We start from the raw sequence: 17212 nt of genomic DNA on the forward strand, positions 1-17212 counted from the left end.
GCTCCAAGGAAAACAACCCCGGCCTATCCAATCTTTCCTCATAGCTCAGACCCTCCAGCCCAGCCAGCATCCTGGTAAATCTCCTCTGCACCCTCTCCAGTGCAATCACATCCTTCCTATAATGTGACCAGAACTGCACACAGTACTCCAGCTGTGGCCTAACCAGCATTTTTTACAGTTCCAGCAGAACCTCCCTGCTCTTGTATTCTATATCATAGAACCATAGAAAACTACAGCACAGAAAGCAGGCCATTCAGCCCTTCTAGTCTGTGCCGAAATATTATTCTGCTAGTCCTATTGACCTGCACCTAGTCCATAACCCTCCAGACCTCTCCCATCCATACCTTGACTAATAAAGGCAAATATCCCATACATCTTCGTAATCACCTTATCTACCTGCCCTGCTACCTTCAGGGATCTGTGGATGTAAGTATGTAACCAAGGTCCCTCTGATCTTCAATACTATCCAGGGTCCTACCATCCATAGTGTAATCCCTTGCCTTGTTATCCCTCCCCAAGTGCATTACCTCACACTTTTCCGGGTTGAATTCCATTTGCCACTGCTCCGCCCACCTGACCAGCCCATTGATATCCTCCTGCAGTTTACGGCTATCCCCCTCACTATTTACCACCCACCAATTTTCATGTTATCCACGAACTTCTTGATCATACTCCCTACATTTAAGTCCAAATCATTTATATACACCACAAACAGCAAGGGCCCCAGCACTGAGCCCTGTGGAACCCACTAGAAACAGATTTCCAGTCACAGAAACATCCCTCTACCATCACCCTCTGCTTCCTGCCTCTCAGCCAATTTTGGATCCAATGTACCACTTTGCCTTGGATCCCATGGGCTCTTACTTTCTTGGCCAGTCTGCCATGAGGCACCTTATCAAAAGCCTTGCTAAAGTCCATGTAGACCACATCAAATGCATTACCCTCATCAACACTCCTGGTCACCTCAAAAAATTCGATCAAATTTGTCAAACACGACCTTCCCATAACAAATCCATGCTGACTATCCCTGATTAATCCGTGTCTCTCCAAGTGCAGATATATTCTGTCCCTCAAAATTCTTTCCAGTAACTTCCCCACCACCGAGGTTAGACTGACTGGCCTGTAATTTCCTGGTCTATCCCTTCCTCACTTTTTAATAATGGGACAACATTAGCAGTTTCCAGTCCTCTGGCACCTCACCTGTGGCCAGAGAGGATTTGAAAATTACTGCCAGGGCCCCTGATATTTCTTCCCTTGCCTCCCTCAACAGCCTGGGATACATCTCATCCGGGCCTGCGGATTTATCCACTTTTAAGGCCACTAAACCCACTAGTACCTCCTCACAGAATCTCACAGAGCAGAAGAGGCCCTTCGGCCCATCGAGTCTGCACCAACACGTGAGAAACACCTGACCTACCTACCTAATCCCATTTAGCAGCACTTGGCCCATAGCCTTGAATGTTATGACGTGCCAAGTGCTCATCCAGGTACTTTTTAAAGGATGTGAGGCAACCTGTCTGCACCACCTTCTCTCTCTATGTTAATTTCCTCTAATATTTCACAGTCCTCCACCCTGATGTCTAGATTGATTCCAGAGGAGGTTCACTAGATTGATTCCAGAGATGCGGGGCTTGTCTAATGAGGAGAGATTGAGCAGTTTAGGCCTATACTCGCTAGAGTTTAGAAGGATGAGAGGAGATCTAATTGAGGTATATAAGGTGCTAAAGGGGATAGACAAAGTAGACGTGGAGCGGATGTTTCCCCTTGTGGGGCATTCTAGAACGAGAGGCCATAGTTTTGGGTTAAGGGGTGGTAGATTTAAATCAGAGTTGAGGAGGAATTACTTTTCTCAAAGGGTCGTGAATCTGTCGCATTCACTGCCTCAGAGTGAAATTTGATGACATATTTGACCCTCTATCTCTCCCTGACTGTTTGGGGGTCTATAGTAAACACCCAACGGCGTGTTTAACCCTTTTGTGTTTTTTACTTCTACCCTTATGGCCTCATTTGATGATCCTTCCAGGATATCATCCCTCCTCACTGCTAGAATTGATTCCTTGATCAATATTACACCCCCCCCTCCTCTTCTATCCCCTTCTCTATCTCGTCTGAATATCCTATAACCAGGAACGTTGAGCTGCCAATTCTGTCCTTTTTTTATCCAAGTCTCGGTGATCGCTATGATATCATCCTCCCATGTGCCTATCTGTGCCCTCAGCTCATCTGTCTAATTCCTCAGGCTCCTTGGATTAAAATATATTCCATTTAGCCTCGCTAATCTCACTTCTTTCCTATCTGGCCTATGTTTCCTCTGCTTTCCAGACTCACTCACTAGCATTTTAACTTCTAATTCCATCTCAGCTTCTCTCCCCTCTGAACTACTTTTCAGGATCCCATCCCCCTGCCAATTTAGTTTAAATCCACCCCAACAGCATCAGCAAACCTCCCCGCGAGGATGTTGGTCCCGTTCCTGTTCAGATGTAACCCGTCCGACTTGTACAGGTCCCACCTCCCCCAGAAACGGTCCCAATGCCCCAAGGATCTAAAGCCCTCCCTCCTGCACCATCTCTCCAGCCACGCATTAATCTGCTCTATCCTTCTATTCCTATACTCACTACTGTGTGGCACCGGGAGTAATCCGGAGATTACTACCTTTGAAGTCCTGATTTTCAATTTCTTACCAAAATCCCTAAAGTCTGCTCATTTCTCTTTCTTCCTGTGTCATTGGTCCCAACATGGACCACGACCTCTGACTGTTCACCATCCCCCTTCAGAATATGTTCCACAACGTCCTTGACCCTGGCACCCGAGGGGCAACACACCATCCTGGAGTCACACCTACGGCTGTAGAAGTGCCTGTCTACTCCCCTCACTAACAAATCCCCTATCACTATTGCCCTTCCACACTTCTTCCTCCACCCCCCCAACCCGAGCTGGACCACCCACAGTGCCATGGCCTTGGCTCTGGTTGGCCTCCTCAGAGGAACAGTCATTCTCACTGTTTTCGAAGGCCGAAAAACAGTTTGCGAGTGAGATGCACTCGGGGGGGATTCCCTCACTACCTGCCTGGTCCCCTTCTTCTGTCTGATGGTCACCCCATTCCCTCTCTGCTTGCATTTCCTTAAGCTGCGGGGTGACCACATCCTGAAACGTACTATCCACGAACCCCTCAGCGTCATGAATGCACCGTGGTGCCCCCAGCTGCTGCTCAATCTCCAAAACCCGGAGCTCGAGTTGCTCCAGTCGGAGGCACCTCCTGCACACGTGGTCACCCAGACCACCAGGAACGTCTAGGATTTCCCACATAGCGCAGGATGTGCAAACCACAGGCCTGAGCTCCCCAGACATATCTTAACTAAATAGAATATGGACCCTTGCCTTTATTTTACCCTTACTCCTACTTAAGTATAGACTAGACGTTAGATCCTCTTGATAGACCAGGACCTCTAGGTGCTGCTGACTGCCTGTACCAGGGCCCTCCTCTCACTCTCTCCTCTAGGTGCTGCTGACTGCCTGTCCCAGGGTCCTCCTCTCGCACTCTCCTCTAGGCGCTGCTGACTGCCTGTCCCAGGGTCCTCCTCTCACACTCTCCTCTAGGTGCTGCTGACTGCCTGTCCCAGGGTCCTCCTCTCGCACTCCCCTCTAGGCGCTGCTGACTGCCTGTCCCAGGGTCCTCCTCTCACACTCTCCTCTAGGTGCTGCTGACTGCCTGTCCCAGGGTCCTCCTCTCACACTCTCCTCTAGGTGCTGCTGACTGCCTGTCCCAGGGTCCTCCTCTCGCACTCCCCTCTAGGCGCTGCTGACTGCCTGTCCCAGGGTCCTCCTCTCGCACTCTCCTCTAGGTGCTGCTGACTGTCTGTCCCAGGGCCCTCCTCTCGCTCTCTCCTCTAGGTGCTGCTGACTGCCTGTCCCAGGGCCCTCCTCTCGCTCTCTCCTCTAGGTGCTGCTGACTGCCTGTCCCAGGGTCCTCCTCTCACACTCTCCTCTAGGTGCTGCTTACTGCCTGTCCCAGGGTCCTCCTCTCACACTCTCCTCTAGGTGCTGCTGACTGCCTGTCCCAGGGCCCTCCTCGCACACTCCCCTCTAGGTGCTGCTGACTGCCTGTCCCAGGGCCCTCCTCTCGCACTCCCCTCTAGGTGCTGCTGACTGCCTGTCCCAGGGTCCTCCTCTCGCACTCTCCTCTAGGTGCTGCTGACTGCCTGTCCCAGGGCCCTCCTCTCACACTCTCCTCTAGGTGCTGCTGACTGCCTGTCCCAGGATCCTCCTCTCACACTCTCCTCTAGGTGCTGCTGACTGCCTGTCCCAGGGCCCTCCTCTCACACTCTCCTCTAGGTGCTGCTGACTGCCTGTCCCAGGGCCCTCCTCTCGCTCTCTCCTCTAGGTGCTGCTGACTGCCTGTCCCAGGGCCCTCCTCTCGCTCTCTCCTCTAGGCGCTGCTGACTGCCTGTCCCAGGGTCCTCCTCTCACACTCTCCTCTAGGTGCTGCTGACTGCCTGTCCCAGGGCCCTCCTCTCGCTCTCTCCTCTAGGTGCTGCTGACTGCCTGTCCCAGGGTCCTCCTCTCACACTCTCCTCTAGGTGCTGCTGACTGCCTGTCCCAGGGCCCTCCTCTCGCACTCTCCTCTAGGTGCTGCTGACTGCCTGTCCCAGGGCCCTCCTCTCACACTCTCCTCTAGGTGCTGCTGACTGCCTGTCCCAGGGTCCTCCTCTCGCTCTCTCCTCTAGGTGCTGCTGACTGCCTGTCCCAGGGTCCTCCTCTCACACTCTCCTCTAGGTGCTGCTGACTGCCTGTCCCAGGGCCCTCCTCTCACACTCTCCTCTAGGTGCTGCTGACTGCCTGTCCCAGGGCCCTCCTCTCGCACTCTCCTCTAGGTGCTGCTGACTGCCTGTCCCAGGGCCCTCCTCTCGCTCTCTCCTCTAGGTGCTGCTGACTGCCTGTCCCAGGGCCCTCCTCTCACACTCTCCTCTAGGTGCTGCTGACTGCCTGTCCCAGGGCCCTCCTCTCGCACTCTCCTCTAGGCGCTGCTGACTGCCTGTCCCAGGGCCCTCCTCTCGCTCTCTCCTGTGGCATCTGTTACTCAGTTTCAGAGTGCGGTGTGTCTGACCACAGGGTGCCACAGGTTTACATGGACTGGGTATTTACTGTAAACATTGGACTATAAGATAGTTTTTGCAACTTGTGTTATCCTTACCAACCTGTATAAACCTGTAAAGGTATAGCTGTGGGTGAAGAGTATTGTAATATAGTTCATCTTTTCTTGTCTAATAAATGTTTTATGTTTTTGTTAAAAGTTTGTTAGCTGACTCCTGTGACTCTGTTCAGTTGCCCCTCTCCACATATCTAAACAAACAGATAAAAGTTTGGATCTATAAAGCTGGGTCCCACCCTGGGATCTGACTTGTCCAGGGGTAGCCCCCCGACCCTGCCTCCCTGACCCCCCACCCCACCTCCCTGACCCCCCCACCCCACCTCCCTGACCCCCCGTTCCCTGACCCCGCCTCCCTGACCCCCCGACCCCGCCTTCCTGACCCCCCAACCCCCTGCCCCCCCGACCCCCGACCCCACCTCCCCGACCCCCCGCCCCCTCGACCCCCCCACCCCACCTCCCAACCCCCCGACCCCCCACCCCACCTCCCTGACCCCCCAACACCCCCACCCCGCCTCCCTGACCCTCCCCACAGGTTTAGTTTAGTTGAAAAATGCAGAATGTGTGGACATGGCTCCTTCTGTCTGCAACGGACAGCCCCTGAGTGTGAATATATGTGGCTTCTAGCGAGTGTCAGTGAGGCCGCACCACCCGCCTGACTAATCATCTTAAATTGGGTTTCAGAGTAAATCCCAGCAAAATCAGGATTGTTTACCAGGCGTTGTCCAATCACAGAATCATATCTAATTTTGGACACTACGGGCAGGACTTTCCCTCGTTCAGCGGGCTCGGTGTGGGGGGAGTGCGATTTTCCCCTTGGTGTGGGGGGAGTGCGATTTTCCTCTCGTTGGGTGGGCTCGGTGTGGGGGGAGTGCGGTTTCACGGTGATGGGCCAATGAAGGCACAGCCAGTCTGAAATGTTTGTGTCGGTGCTGCCTGTGTGTGGGGGAGGGGGGAGGAGTGTGGGGGAGGGGGGAGGAGTGTGGGGGAGGGGGGGGAGTGTGGGGGAGGGGGGAGGAGTGTGGGGGAGGGGGGAGGAGTGTGGGGGAGGGGGGAGGAGTGTGGGGGAGGGGGGAGGAGTGTGGGGGAGGGGGGAGGAGTGTGGGGAGGGGGGAGGAGTGTGGGGGAGGGGGGGGAGTGTGGGGGAGGGGGGGAGGAGTGTGGGGGAGGGGGGAGGAGTGTGGGGGAGGGGGGAGGAGTGTGGGGGAGGGGGGAGGAGTGTGGGGGAGGGGGGAGGAGTGTGGGGGAGGGGGGAGGAGTGTGGGGGAGGGGGAGGAGTGTGGGGGAGGGGGGAGGAGTGTGGGGGAGGGGGGAGGAGTGTGGGGGAGGGGGGAGGAGTGTGGGGGAGGGGGGAGGAGTGTGGGGGAGGGGGGAGGAGTGTGGGGGAGGGGGGAGGAGTGTGGGGGAGGGGGGAGGAGTGTGGGGGAGGGGGGAGGAGTGTGGGGGAGGGGGGAGGAGTGTGGGGGAGGGGGGAGGAGTGTGGGGGAGGGGGGAGGAGTGTGGGGGAGGGGGGAGGAGTGTGGGGGAGGGGGGAGGAGTGTGGGGGAGGGGGGAGGAGTGTGGGGGAGGGGGGAGGAGTGTGGGGGAGGGGGGAGGAGTGTGGGGGAGGGGGGAGGAGTGTGGGGGAGGGGGGAGGAGTGTGGGGGAGGGGGGGGAGTGTGGGGGAGGGGGGGGAGTGTGGGGGAGGGGGGGAGGAGTGTGGGGTAGGGGGAGGAGTGCGGGGGAGGGGGGAGGAGGTGTGGGGGGGGGGAGTGTGGGGGGGGGAGTGTGGGGGAGGGGGGAGGGTGGGGGGGGGGGGAGGTGGGGGGGAGGGGGAGTGTGGGGGAGGGGGAGGAGTGTGGGGGAGGGGGGAGGAGTGTGGGGGAGGGGGAGGAGTGTGGGGGAGGGGGGGGAGTGTGGGGGAGGGGGGGGAGTGTGGGGTGGGGGGGAGGAGTGTGGGGTAGGGGGGAGGAGTGCGGGGGGGGGGGTGTGGGGGGGGGGGAGGAGTGTGGGGGAGGGGGGAGGAGTGTGGGGAGGGGGGAGGAAGTGTGGGGGAGGGGGGGAGGAGTGTGGGGGGAGGGGGGAGGAGTGTGGGGGAGGGGGGGAGGAGTGTGGGGTAGGGGGGAGGAGTGCGGGGGAGGGGGGGAGAGTGTGGGGGGGGAGTGTGGGGAGGGGGGGAGGAGTGTGGGGGAGGGGGGAGGAGTGTGGGGGAGGGGGGGAGGAGGTGTGGGGGAGGGGGGAGGAGGGTGGGGGGAGGGGGGGAGAGTGTGGGGGAGGGGGGAGGAGTGTGGGGGAGGGGGAGGAGTGTGGGGGAGGGGGGAGGAGTGTGGGGGGTGGGGGGGAGGGTGGTGGGGGAGGGGGGAGGGGAGTGGTGGGGAGGGGGGGAGGAAGTGTGGGGGAGGGGGGAGGAGTGTGGGGGAGGGGGGGGTGTGTGGGGGAGGGGGGAGGTGGGGAGGGGAGTGTGAGCCCGGGCCTGAGCACTGGCCTGTGCTGGAAAACTTCCTGAAGCACAGGTGCTGCCTCAGGGAGATGAACAGCTTTGAAAATAAAAAATAAACAGCAGAATTTTACAGCCCCCTTTCAGTGGGGACAGGGACGGGGCTGTTAAATGCGGTGAGACATTATAATTCCCATTGACTGCAGCAGGAATGTAAAATCCCACCCGCAAATTCCCACTGCCGCAAATTCCCACTGCCGCAAAATCCCACTGCCGTCAAATCCCACTGCCGCAAAATCCCACTGCCGCAAATTCCCACTGCCGCAAAATCCCACTGCCGCAAAATCCCACGGCCGCAAAATCCCACGGCCGCAAAATCCCACGGCCGCAAATCCCACGGCCGCAAAATCCCACGGCCGCAAAATCCCACGGCCGCAAAATCCCACGGCCGCAGAATCCCACTGCCGCAAATTCCCACGGCCGCAAAATCCCACGGCCGCAAAATCCCACTGCCGTCAAATCCCACTGCCGCAAAATCCCACGGCCGCAAAATCCCACGGCCGTCAAATTCCACGGCTGCAAAATCCCACGGCCGCAAAATCCCACGGCCGCAAAATTCTGCCCAAAGAATTTTAAAGTGTTAAAAAACATGTCCCCTCATGTGACAGAATCCATGTTCTTAATGAAACTTAAACAATTTTATTTTATTTTTTATTTGCTGCTGGAAACCTCACCCTGTCCGTGGATGTGGATTCCTGAAAAGTGCAAAGGCCTCTCTGCCTTTTCACCAGCCATGATATCGTGTGAGTCCGCCATGGCCTTGGGAAGCTTTCCCCACGTCATCGCACATCATTTACACCCGAGGGAGTCAGGTGTGTGCCCACCCAGTCAGTGAAAAATCCTGCCCGACGTTTTGAGTTTTGCAAACATGGGCCTGACCTTTACCCCTGGCCGGCGCATGTGATTGGCTGGCCCGGGAGCCATAGGGAAACAGGCTCCCGGCCGCGATTTCACACGGGCCAATTAAGGCCTGTCTAGCCTGAAACGCATCATCCCAATGGTCGGGAAGGGCCAGATGGGGCAGGGGCCTGTCCGCCGCTGGGTCCAATGGAGACCCGGTGAGGGGTTTGAAAATGGCCCAGGCAGCTCCTTGAAGGTTGCCAGGGAAGAACTTATCTTCTGGCGTTCTGGAGAGTAAAGCTACGGCCTGCACAGCAGCTGGTGACGCCAGGCGGAAGGACAGGTTGGGTGGGCACTCGGCTCCCCCCTGGTTTTTGGACGAGTGCCTCACAACCCTCCTGGAGGAGGCGGCTGCCTCGAGGATGCCCCACCTTCGTTTCCAGAGATGGAAGCAGGAGGCCACCGCACCAGACAAAAAAAGCTTAGGAGGAGGTGCCAGCCACGCAGGAGGGGTTAGTACTATAGAACCATAGAACCATAGAACACTACAGCACAGAAAACAGGCCATTCGGCCCTTCTAGTCTGTGCCAAAATATTATTCCGCTAATCCCATTGACCTGCACCTAGTCCATAACCCTCCAGTCCTCTCCCATCCATGTATCTATCTAATTTATTCTTAAAACTTAAGAGTGAGCCCGCATTTACCATGTCAGATGGTAGCTCGTTCCACACTCTCACCACTCTCTGAGTGAAGAAGTTCCCCCTAATGTTCCCCCTAAACCTTTCCCCTTTCACCCTAAAGCCATGTCCTCTCGTGTTTATCTCTCCTAATCTAAGTGGAAAGAGCCTACTCGCATTTAGTCTGTCTATACCCCTCATAATTTTGTAAACTTCTATCAAATCTCCCCTCATTCTTCTACGCTCCAAGGAATAAAGTCCTAACCTGTTTAATCTTTCCCTGTAACTCAACTCCTTAAGACCCGGCAACATCCTAGTAAATCTTCTCTGCACTCTCTCAATCTTACTGATATCCTTCCTGTAGTTAGGCGACCAGAACTGCACACAATACTCCAAAGTTGGCCTCACCAATGTCTTATACAACCTCACCATAACATCCCAACTCCTATACTCAATACTTTGATTTATGAAGGCCAGTATGCTAAAAGCTTTCTTTACAACCTTGTCTACCTGTGACGCCACTTTCAGGGAATTATGTATCTGAACTCCCAGATCCCTTTGTTCCTCCGCACTCCTCAGTGCCCTACCATTTACTGTGTATGTCCTACCTTGGTTTGACCTTCCAAAATGCAACACCTCACACTTTTCCACATTAAATTCCATCTGCCATTTCCTGGCTCATTTTTCCAGTTGGTCCAGATCCCTCTGCAAGCTTTGAAAGCCTTCCTCGCTGTCCACAACGCCTCCAATCTTAGTGTCATCAGCAAACTTGCTGATCCAATTCACCACATTATCATCCAAATCATTGATATAGACAACAAACAACAATGGTCCCAGTACAGATCCCTGAGGCACACCACTAGTCACAGACCTCCAGTCTGAGAAGCAATCATCCCCTACCACTCTCTGTCTTCTCCCACACAGTCAATTTCCAATCCAGTTTACAACCTCTCCATGGATACCAAGTGTCTGAACTTTCTGAACTAACCTCCCATGTGGGACCTTGTCAAAGGCCTTACTAAAGTCCATGTAGACAACATCCACAGCCTTTCCTTCATCTACTTTCTTGGTGACCTCCTCGAAAAACTCTACAAGGTTCGGTAAACACTATGTACCGTGTTGGCATGAATCAGTGTGGAGAAGTGTTAAGGTCTGGCCGTCCCCCCTGGAGCTCAGGGGTGTTAGAGTCTGAGTGCCAACTGTCAATGACACTGTAGCTGGCCAAGTGGGTGAGCCCTGGCTGCTTGGACTGTGTCTTTCGTCTCAAGGGCCACGACTTGGATGTGCCCTGCGAGGTGTTCCTCAGGTGGGGTTGGCCAGACTGCAATGGGGCTGCAGGTAGAGAGTGGACTCATCAATGCTCCTCTGTCCTTTCAGGAGAACACGGCCCATAACAACATTGTGAGGTCGAGGACAGGCGGAGGCCCTCCAAACCTCTTAATATGAAGTAGATTTGATCAGGACATCTTGGAGCTGGAGAGCCACCACACTCCTCGTTCAGCCGGCCGCAGAGAGGCCGGGGTGTCAGGAGAAGGTGAGAGTGCGGTGCTCAGAGGTGAGAGTTTCAGCTGGTGCAACCATTCTTGTGTCGTCTCTTCATTGATGGGAGCCTCAAAACTGGACTCCCCATTGACCATTGAAAGACGAGGGCACCATGATGCAGATCTCCATTGTCTCACCAGGGTGCCTGGCATGCACAGTGACAGTGTGAAGACTTTTACAAATGACATGTCCTTGTTCACCCTTAGATTCCCCATCAGGCACTCATTCACAGGACCCTGAAGAGCCACCCCTAACGCCAGAGGGCTTCAGCTGTACCTGCATCACACCCACTCTCTGAACTAGGCACCAGCGCAGATACCAGCACCTCAGCGGGTGTTAGATTTTTGGCTAGAATGTTGGTGCACAGCGGTGAGGGCACCTCACACTCACTTGAGGTGCAGGTAGAGGCAGAGAGTGCCCAGGGCAGTCGGAGGGAGGGTTGCTGGGGACCAGGACGATGCTGAGTTGAAGGTAGATGATGAGCCTCTGGAGTCGCCCATTAGGCGGCAGATGCTTGATGTCCAGTGGGATGTGTGGGAGGATCTGGCGGGGATCCATGAGGGTCTGTGTGGCATGGTCTCCGTTGCAGAGGAGTTCGCGCGTAGCTTGAGCACTGCGTTGACCCTCATGGCCGAGCGCACTGCCCCCTCCATGGAGAGAGTGGTGACTCTCATGGAGAGGCAGCTCCAGGGACAGAATCAGGGGCTCCTGGGGTTGTGCTCGGACCTGCAGCCCTCACACAGGCACTGAGCTCAGGTGGTCAGTGTCAGTGTGGGAGATGGATGAGGCACCCAGGATCCCAGCTCAGTGCCCGTCCATCAATGGTGAGCAGGGAGGTCCAGAGCGACCTCAAATTGGCGCATAACCTGCCTGTTGTCTCTGCCAGCTCCTCTCCGGGCGCTCTGGATGATGACAGCAGCTCCTCCGCCCCTCTGCCAGTGGCTGTGCCATCTGATGAGGCTGCAGTGACTGGGGATATACCAGCCGTGCCACTGGCCGCTCCCTCCCAGGCACGGCCAGCACAGGCTCCACGGGCCAGAGGACGCCCACCAAGGTCATCAAGACCAACAGGACAGCAGAGTCAGCAGCTGTCTCCAATCCCGGTGCCAGCGAGGGGGGGGCACCTAGACACAGCGCCCACAAACATCAACTTCAGGCACCGTGAGCACAAGAGGGACTGTTCATGGGCGATCTTCTGTTCTGGTTATGTTTACTGGTGTGGAAATGAACACCAGAGAATGTAAATGTTCATTAGTTTTGAATGTGACAATTACATAAATTCCACTTTTGTTGTAATGGCCTGAGCATGCCAGGGGTGCAGGGCACACCAGTGTGTAATTTTTCATTTATTCATTCATGGGATGTGGACGTCACTGGCTAGGACAGCATTTATTGCCCATCCCTAATTGCCCTTGTTCACAGGCCATTTAAGAGTCAACTACATTGCAGTGGGTCTGGAGTCACATGTAGACCAGACCAGGTAAGGATGGCAGATTTCCCTCCCTAAAGGACATTACTGAACCAGATGGGTTTTTACAACAATTGACAATGGTTTCATGGTCATCATGAGACTTTTAATTCCAGATTTTTATTGAATTCAAATTCCACCATCTGCTGTGGCAGGATTTGAACCCGGGTCCCCAGAGCATTACCCTGGCTCTCTGGATTACTAAGCAGAAGCAGTACCACTATACCACCACCTCGCCAATACACCAGTATGTAATGTTGGACGTGAGTGGCTCTGAACGTTATTGCCCAGTGAGCACTGAGTGGACTTTGGGTTCACACGACAGGGGCATTTCAGAGACCCGGGATGGAGGCAGCAACCCCGGCCTGAGGGGGAAGCTGATCTTTAGCAGCTGAGCTGAAGGAGAGTTGGATCAGGGTGTCCCTGGTATCCCTGCCTCCCTGGAGGTTACCGAGCTCTGCCTCCACACCCTCAGTGTTCTCCCCGTGCTCCTCTTCTGACTCACTACTGGATTCATCCTCTGGGGCCTGTGGAGCTGCCTCAAGATCCTCTTCCTCCAGTGGGTTCCCCCCTTGCCAGTGCCAGATTGTGGAGAGCGCAGCATGTAACCACTGTCAGTGACACCCACTCTGGGGGGTATTATAGTGCCCCCCCCTGAATGGTCCAGGCATCAGAAGCACATCTTGAGAAGACCGATGGCTCTCTCCACCACAGCCCTTGTGGAGGCTCCTATTGTAGCGCTGCTCAGCTTCTGTTCTTGGATGGCGGAGAGGCGTCATGAGCCACCTTCTGAGGGGATAGCCCTTGTCACCCAGCAGCCATCCATCCAGCCGGGCTGGAGCACTGAAGAGCCCCGGCACCTGGGAGTGTCTGAGGATGTAGGCGTTGTGGGAGCTGCCTGGGTACCTTGCACAGACTTGCAGAATCAGCATCCTGTGATCACACACTATCTGCACGTTCATGGAGTGGAAGCCCTTCCTGTTGACGAAGGTTTTGCAAAATGTGGGCTGCCCGCCTGCCTGTTTTGCCTGTGCGATGAGCACAAAATCGCATGGGCAGCATAAAATCTGGATCAATTGACTTTTTAATGGCCTTAAGTGGCCTTTTAATTGATGTCGGGCACAGCTCTGATGTCCGTGCATACCCGCCGACCTGAAGATTGCGTGCGTGTGGGAAGATGTTGGGACACTCACCCGATGACATCTCGCTTTATTTTATGCCCAATTGGATCGGGTGCTTGCCCACCTGCGAGGCATAGAATTCTGCCCATGGACTGATTGGGTATGGTCAGTACTTTGCCTGTTGTAAACAGCCAGAGGGATGCGCTGTTTGATACGATCCATCAGTCATTCGGATGTATGGCCTATATACCTGGCTTCACACTGCCATTGAAATTCATACATCACATTACTTATTTGTGAGAAACCACATATATTTACACAGAAGGACAGATGGAGCATGTCCACACATTGCGCCTTTTCCAACTAAACAAAAGCTTGGGTGACAGCCATTCCCTGGTTCATTCCCCATGGAAAAACATCCATCAATCAGGGTCGACCTGCCTAGTTTGAATTTGAACAAATTAATTGTTTTCTGCTGCATTCTCCATGGCAACGACTCTACAGAGTCCATTTACCAATCATTTCAGCACTCTCTTCTTAAGCAGTATAAATTGTTGTTCTCTTTACTGTTGGTTTACCTTGTGAGCCATCCTGATGAGTGCAAAATGAAAAACTGCAATCGCATGTCTCTTTTTCCAGCAATATCTACTATCTGTTTGGTATTGTGAAGCATTGCTTAAACATCATAATGAGCTGATCTATGCTGTGCGATAATAAACGAGACCTGCTGTAAATTTGATTGTCAGGACCAAATCCCTTACACAAAATTAATCTTATGAGAGAGACAGAAAGAAAGAGAGTAACAGGACATGGAGAGACAGACAGGTAGAGAATGTGAGAGAGAGAGAACAATAGAGAGATAGAGGGAGAGGCAATGAGGATCAGGTTATACAGAGGGAGAGGGGGTGTCGATGAGGTTTTAGAGAGGGAGAGGGGTGAGGATCAGGATTTAGAGACGGAGAGCGGGTGAGGATCAGGTTTTAGAGAGGGAGAGGGGGTGAGGATCAAGTTTTAGAGAGGGAGAGGGAGAGGGGGAGAGGATCAGGTTTTGGAGAGGGAGAGGGAGAGGGGGTGAGGATCAGGTTTTGGAGAGGGAGAGGGGGTGAGGATCAGGTTTTGGAGAGGGAGAGGGGGTGAGGATCAGGTTTTGGAGAGGGAGAGGGGGTGAGGATCAGGTTTTGGAGAGGGAGAGGGAGAGGGGGTGAGGATAAGGTTTTGGAGAGGGAGAGGGGGTGAGGATCAGGTTTTGGAGAGGGAGAGGGGGTGAGGATCAGGTTTTGGATAGGGAGAGGGAGAGGGGGTGAGGATCAGGTTTTGGAGAGGGAGAGGGAGAGGGGGTGAGGATCAGGTTTTGGAGAGGGAGAGGGGGTGAGGATCAGGTTTTGGAGAGGGAGAGGGCGAGGGGGTGGGGATCAGGTTTTGGAGAGGGAGAGGGGGTGAGGATCAGGTTTTAGAGAGGGAGAGGGAGAGGGGGTGTGGATCAGGTTTTGGAGAGGGAGAGGGGGTGAGTATCAGGTTTTGGAGAGGGAGAGGGGGTGAGGATCAGGTTTTGGAGAGGGAGAGGGGGTGAGTATCAGGTTTTGAAGAGGGAGAGGGAGAGGGAGAGGGGGTGAGGATCAGGTTTTGGAGAGGGAGAGGGGGTGAGTATCAGGTTTCGGAGAGGGAGAGGGAGAGGGGGTGAGGATCAGGTTTTGGAGAGGGAGAGGGGGTGAGGATCAGGTTTTGGAGAGGGAGAGGGAGAGGGGGTGAGGATCAGGTTTTGGAGAGGGAGAGGGAGAGGGGGTGAGGATCAGGTTTTGGAGAGGGAGTGGGAGAGGGAGAGGGAGAGGGGGTGTGGATCAGGTTTTAGAGAGGGAGAGGGGGTGAGGATCAGGTTTTGGAGAGGGAGAGGGAGAGGGGGTGAGGATCAGGTTTTGGAGAGGGAGAGGGAGAGGGGGTGAGGATCAGGTTTTGGAGAGGGAGAGGGAGAGGGGGTGAGGATCAGGTTTTGGAGAGGGAGAGGGAGAGGGGGTGAGGATCAGGTTTTGGAGAGGGAGAGGGAGAGGGAGAGGGAGAGGGAGAGGGGGTGAGGATCAGGTTTTAGAGAGGGAGAGGGAGAGGGGGTGAGGATCAGGTTTTGGAGAGGGAGTGGGAGAGGGAGAGGGGGTGTGGATCAGGTTTTGGAGAGGGAGAGGGGGTGAGGATCAGGTTTTGGAGAGGGAGAGGGGGTGAGGATCAGGTTTTGGAGAGGGAGAGGGAGAGGGGGTGAGGATCAGGTTTTGGAGAGGGAGAGGGGGTGAGGATCAGGTTTTTGGAGAGGGAGAGGGAGAGGGGGTGAGGATCAGGTTTTGGAGAGGGAGAGGGGGTGAGGATCAGGTTTTAGAGAGGGAGAGGGGGAGAGGATCAGGTTTTGGAGAGGGAGAGGGGGTGAGGATCAGGTTTTGGAGAGGGAGAGGGGGTGAGGATCAGGTTTTGGAGAGGGAGAGGGAGAGGGAGCGGGGGTGAAGATCAGGTTTTGGAGAGGGAGAGGGAGAGGGAGAGGGGGTGAGGATCAGGTTTTGGAGAGGGAGAGGGGGTGAGGATCAGGTTTTGGAGAGGGAGAGGGAGAGGGGGTGAGGGATCAGGTTTTAGAGAGGGAGAGGGAGAGGGGGTGAGGATCAGGTTTTGGAGAGGGAGAGGGAGAGGGGGTGAGGATCAGGTTTTGGAGAGGGAGAGGGAGAGGGAGAGGGAGAGGGAGAGGGAGAGGGGGTGAGGATCAGGTTTTAGAGAGGGAGAGGGAGAGGGGGTGAGGATCAGGTTTTGGAGAGGGAGTGGGAGAGGGAGAGGGGGTGTGGATCAGGTTTTGGAGAGGGAGAGGGGGTGAGGATCAGGTTTTGGAGAGGGAGAGGGGGTGAGGATCAGGTTTTGGAGAGGGAGAGGGAGAGGGGGTGAGGATCAGGTTTTGGAGAGGGAGAGGGGGTGAGGATCAGGTTTTGGAGAGGGAGAGGGAGAGGGGGTGAGGATCAGGTTTTGGAGAGGGAGAGGGGGTGAGGATCAGGTTTTAGAGAGGGAGAGGGGAGAGGATCAGGTTTTGGAGAGGGAGAGGGGGTGAGGATCAGGTTTTGGAGAGGGAGAGGGGGTGAGGATCAGGTTTTGGAGAGGGAGAGGGAGAGGGAGCGGGGGTGAAGATCAGGTTTTGGAGAGGGAGAGGGGGTGAGGTTCAGGTTTTGGAGAGGGAGAGGGAGAGGGGGTGAGGATCAGGTTTTGGAGAGGGAGAGGGGGTGAGGATCAGGTTTTGGAGAGGGAGAGGGAGAGGGGGTGAGGATCAGGTTTTGGAGAGGGAGAGGGGGTGAGGATCAGGTTTTGGAGAGGGAGAGGGGGTGAGTATCAGGTTTTGGAGAGGGAGAGGGAGAGGGGGTGAGGATCAGGTTTTGGAGAGGGAGAGGGGGTGAGGATCAGGTTTTGGAGAGGGAGAGGGGGTGAGGATCAGGTTTTAGAGAGGGAGAGGGTGAGGGGGTGAGGATCAGGTTTTAGAGAGGGAGAGGGAGAGGGAGAGGGGGTGAGGATCAGGTTTTGGAGAGGGAGAGGGAGAGGGGGTTGAGGATCAGGTTTTGGAGAGGGGTGAGGATCAGGTTTTGGAGAGGGAGAGGGGGTGAGGATCAGGTTTTGGAGAGGGAGAGGGGGTGAGGATCAGGTTTTGGAGAGGAGAGGGGGTGAGGATCAGGTTTTGGAGAGGGAGAGGGGGTGAGGATCAGGTTTTGGAGAGGGAGAGGGAGAGGGAGCGGGGGTGAGGATCAGGTTTTTGGAGAGGGAGAGGGGGTGAGGTTCAGGTTTTGGAGAGGGAGAGGGAGCGGGGGTGAGGATCAGGTTTTGGAGAGGGAGAGGGGGTGAGGATCAGGTTTTGGAGAGGGAGAGGGAGCGGGGGTGAGGATCAGGTTTTGGAGAGGGGGGGGGGGAGGGGAGAGGGGGTGAGGATCAGGTTT

General features: G+C 55.4%; 1 protein-coding gene across 1 annotated transcript in view; it reads right to left on the minus strand.

Moving 5' to 3' along the window:
- The window catches only part of LOC144672872 (SCO-spondin-like), a 168098-nt gene that overhangs the window by 111247 nt on the left and 39639 nt on the right, over positions 1–17212 (minus strand). Inside the window, exon 6 of the mRNA XM_078534862.1 lies at positions 7788–8180. Coding sequence (XP_078390988.1) covers positions 7788–8180 — 393 coding nt within the window. The remainder of the gene's footprint in view (positions 1–7787; positions 8181–17212) is intronic.

Source organism: Cetorhinus maximus, unplaced genomic scaffold (assembly GCF_964194155.1).
Source record: "Cetorhinus maximus unplaced genomic scaffold, sCetMax3.hap1.1 HAP1_SCAFFOLD_135, whole genome shotgun sequence".
NCBI lineage: Eukaryota > Metazoa > Chordata > Chondrichthyes > Lamniformes > Cetorhinidae > Cetorhinus > Cetorhinus maximus.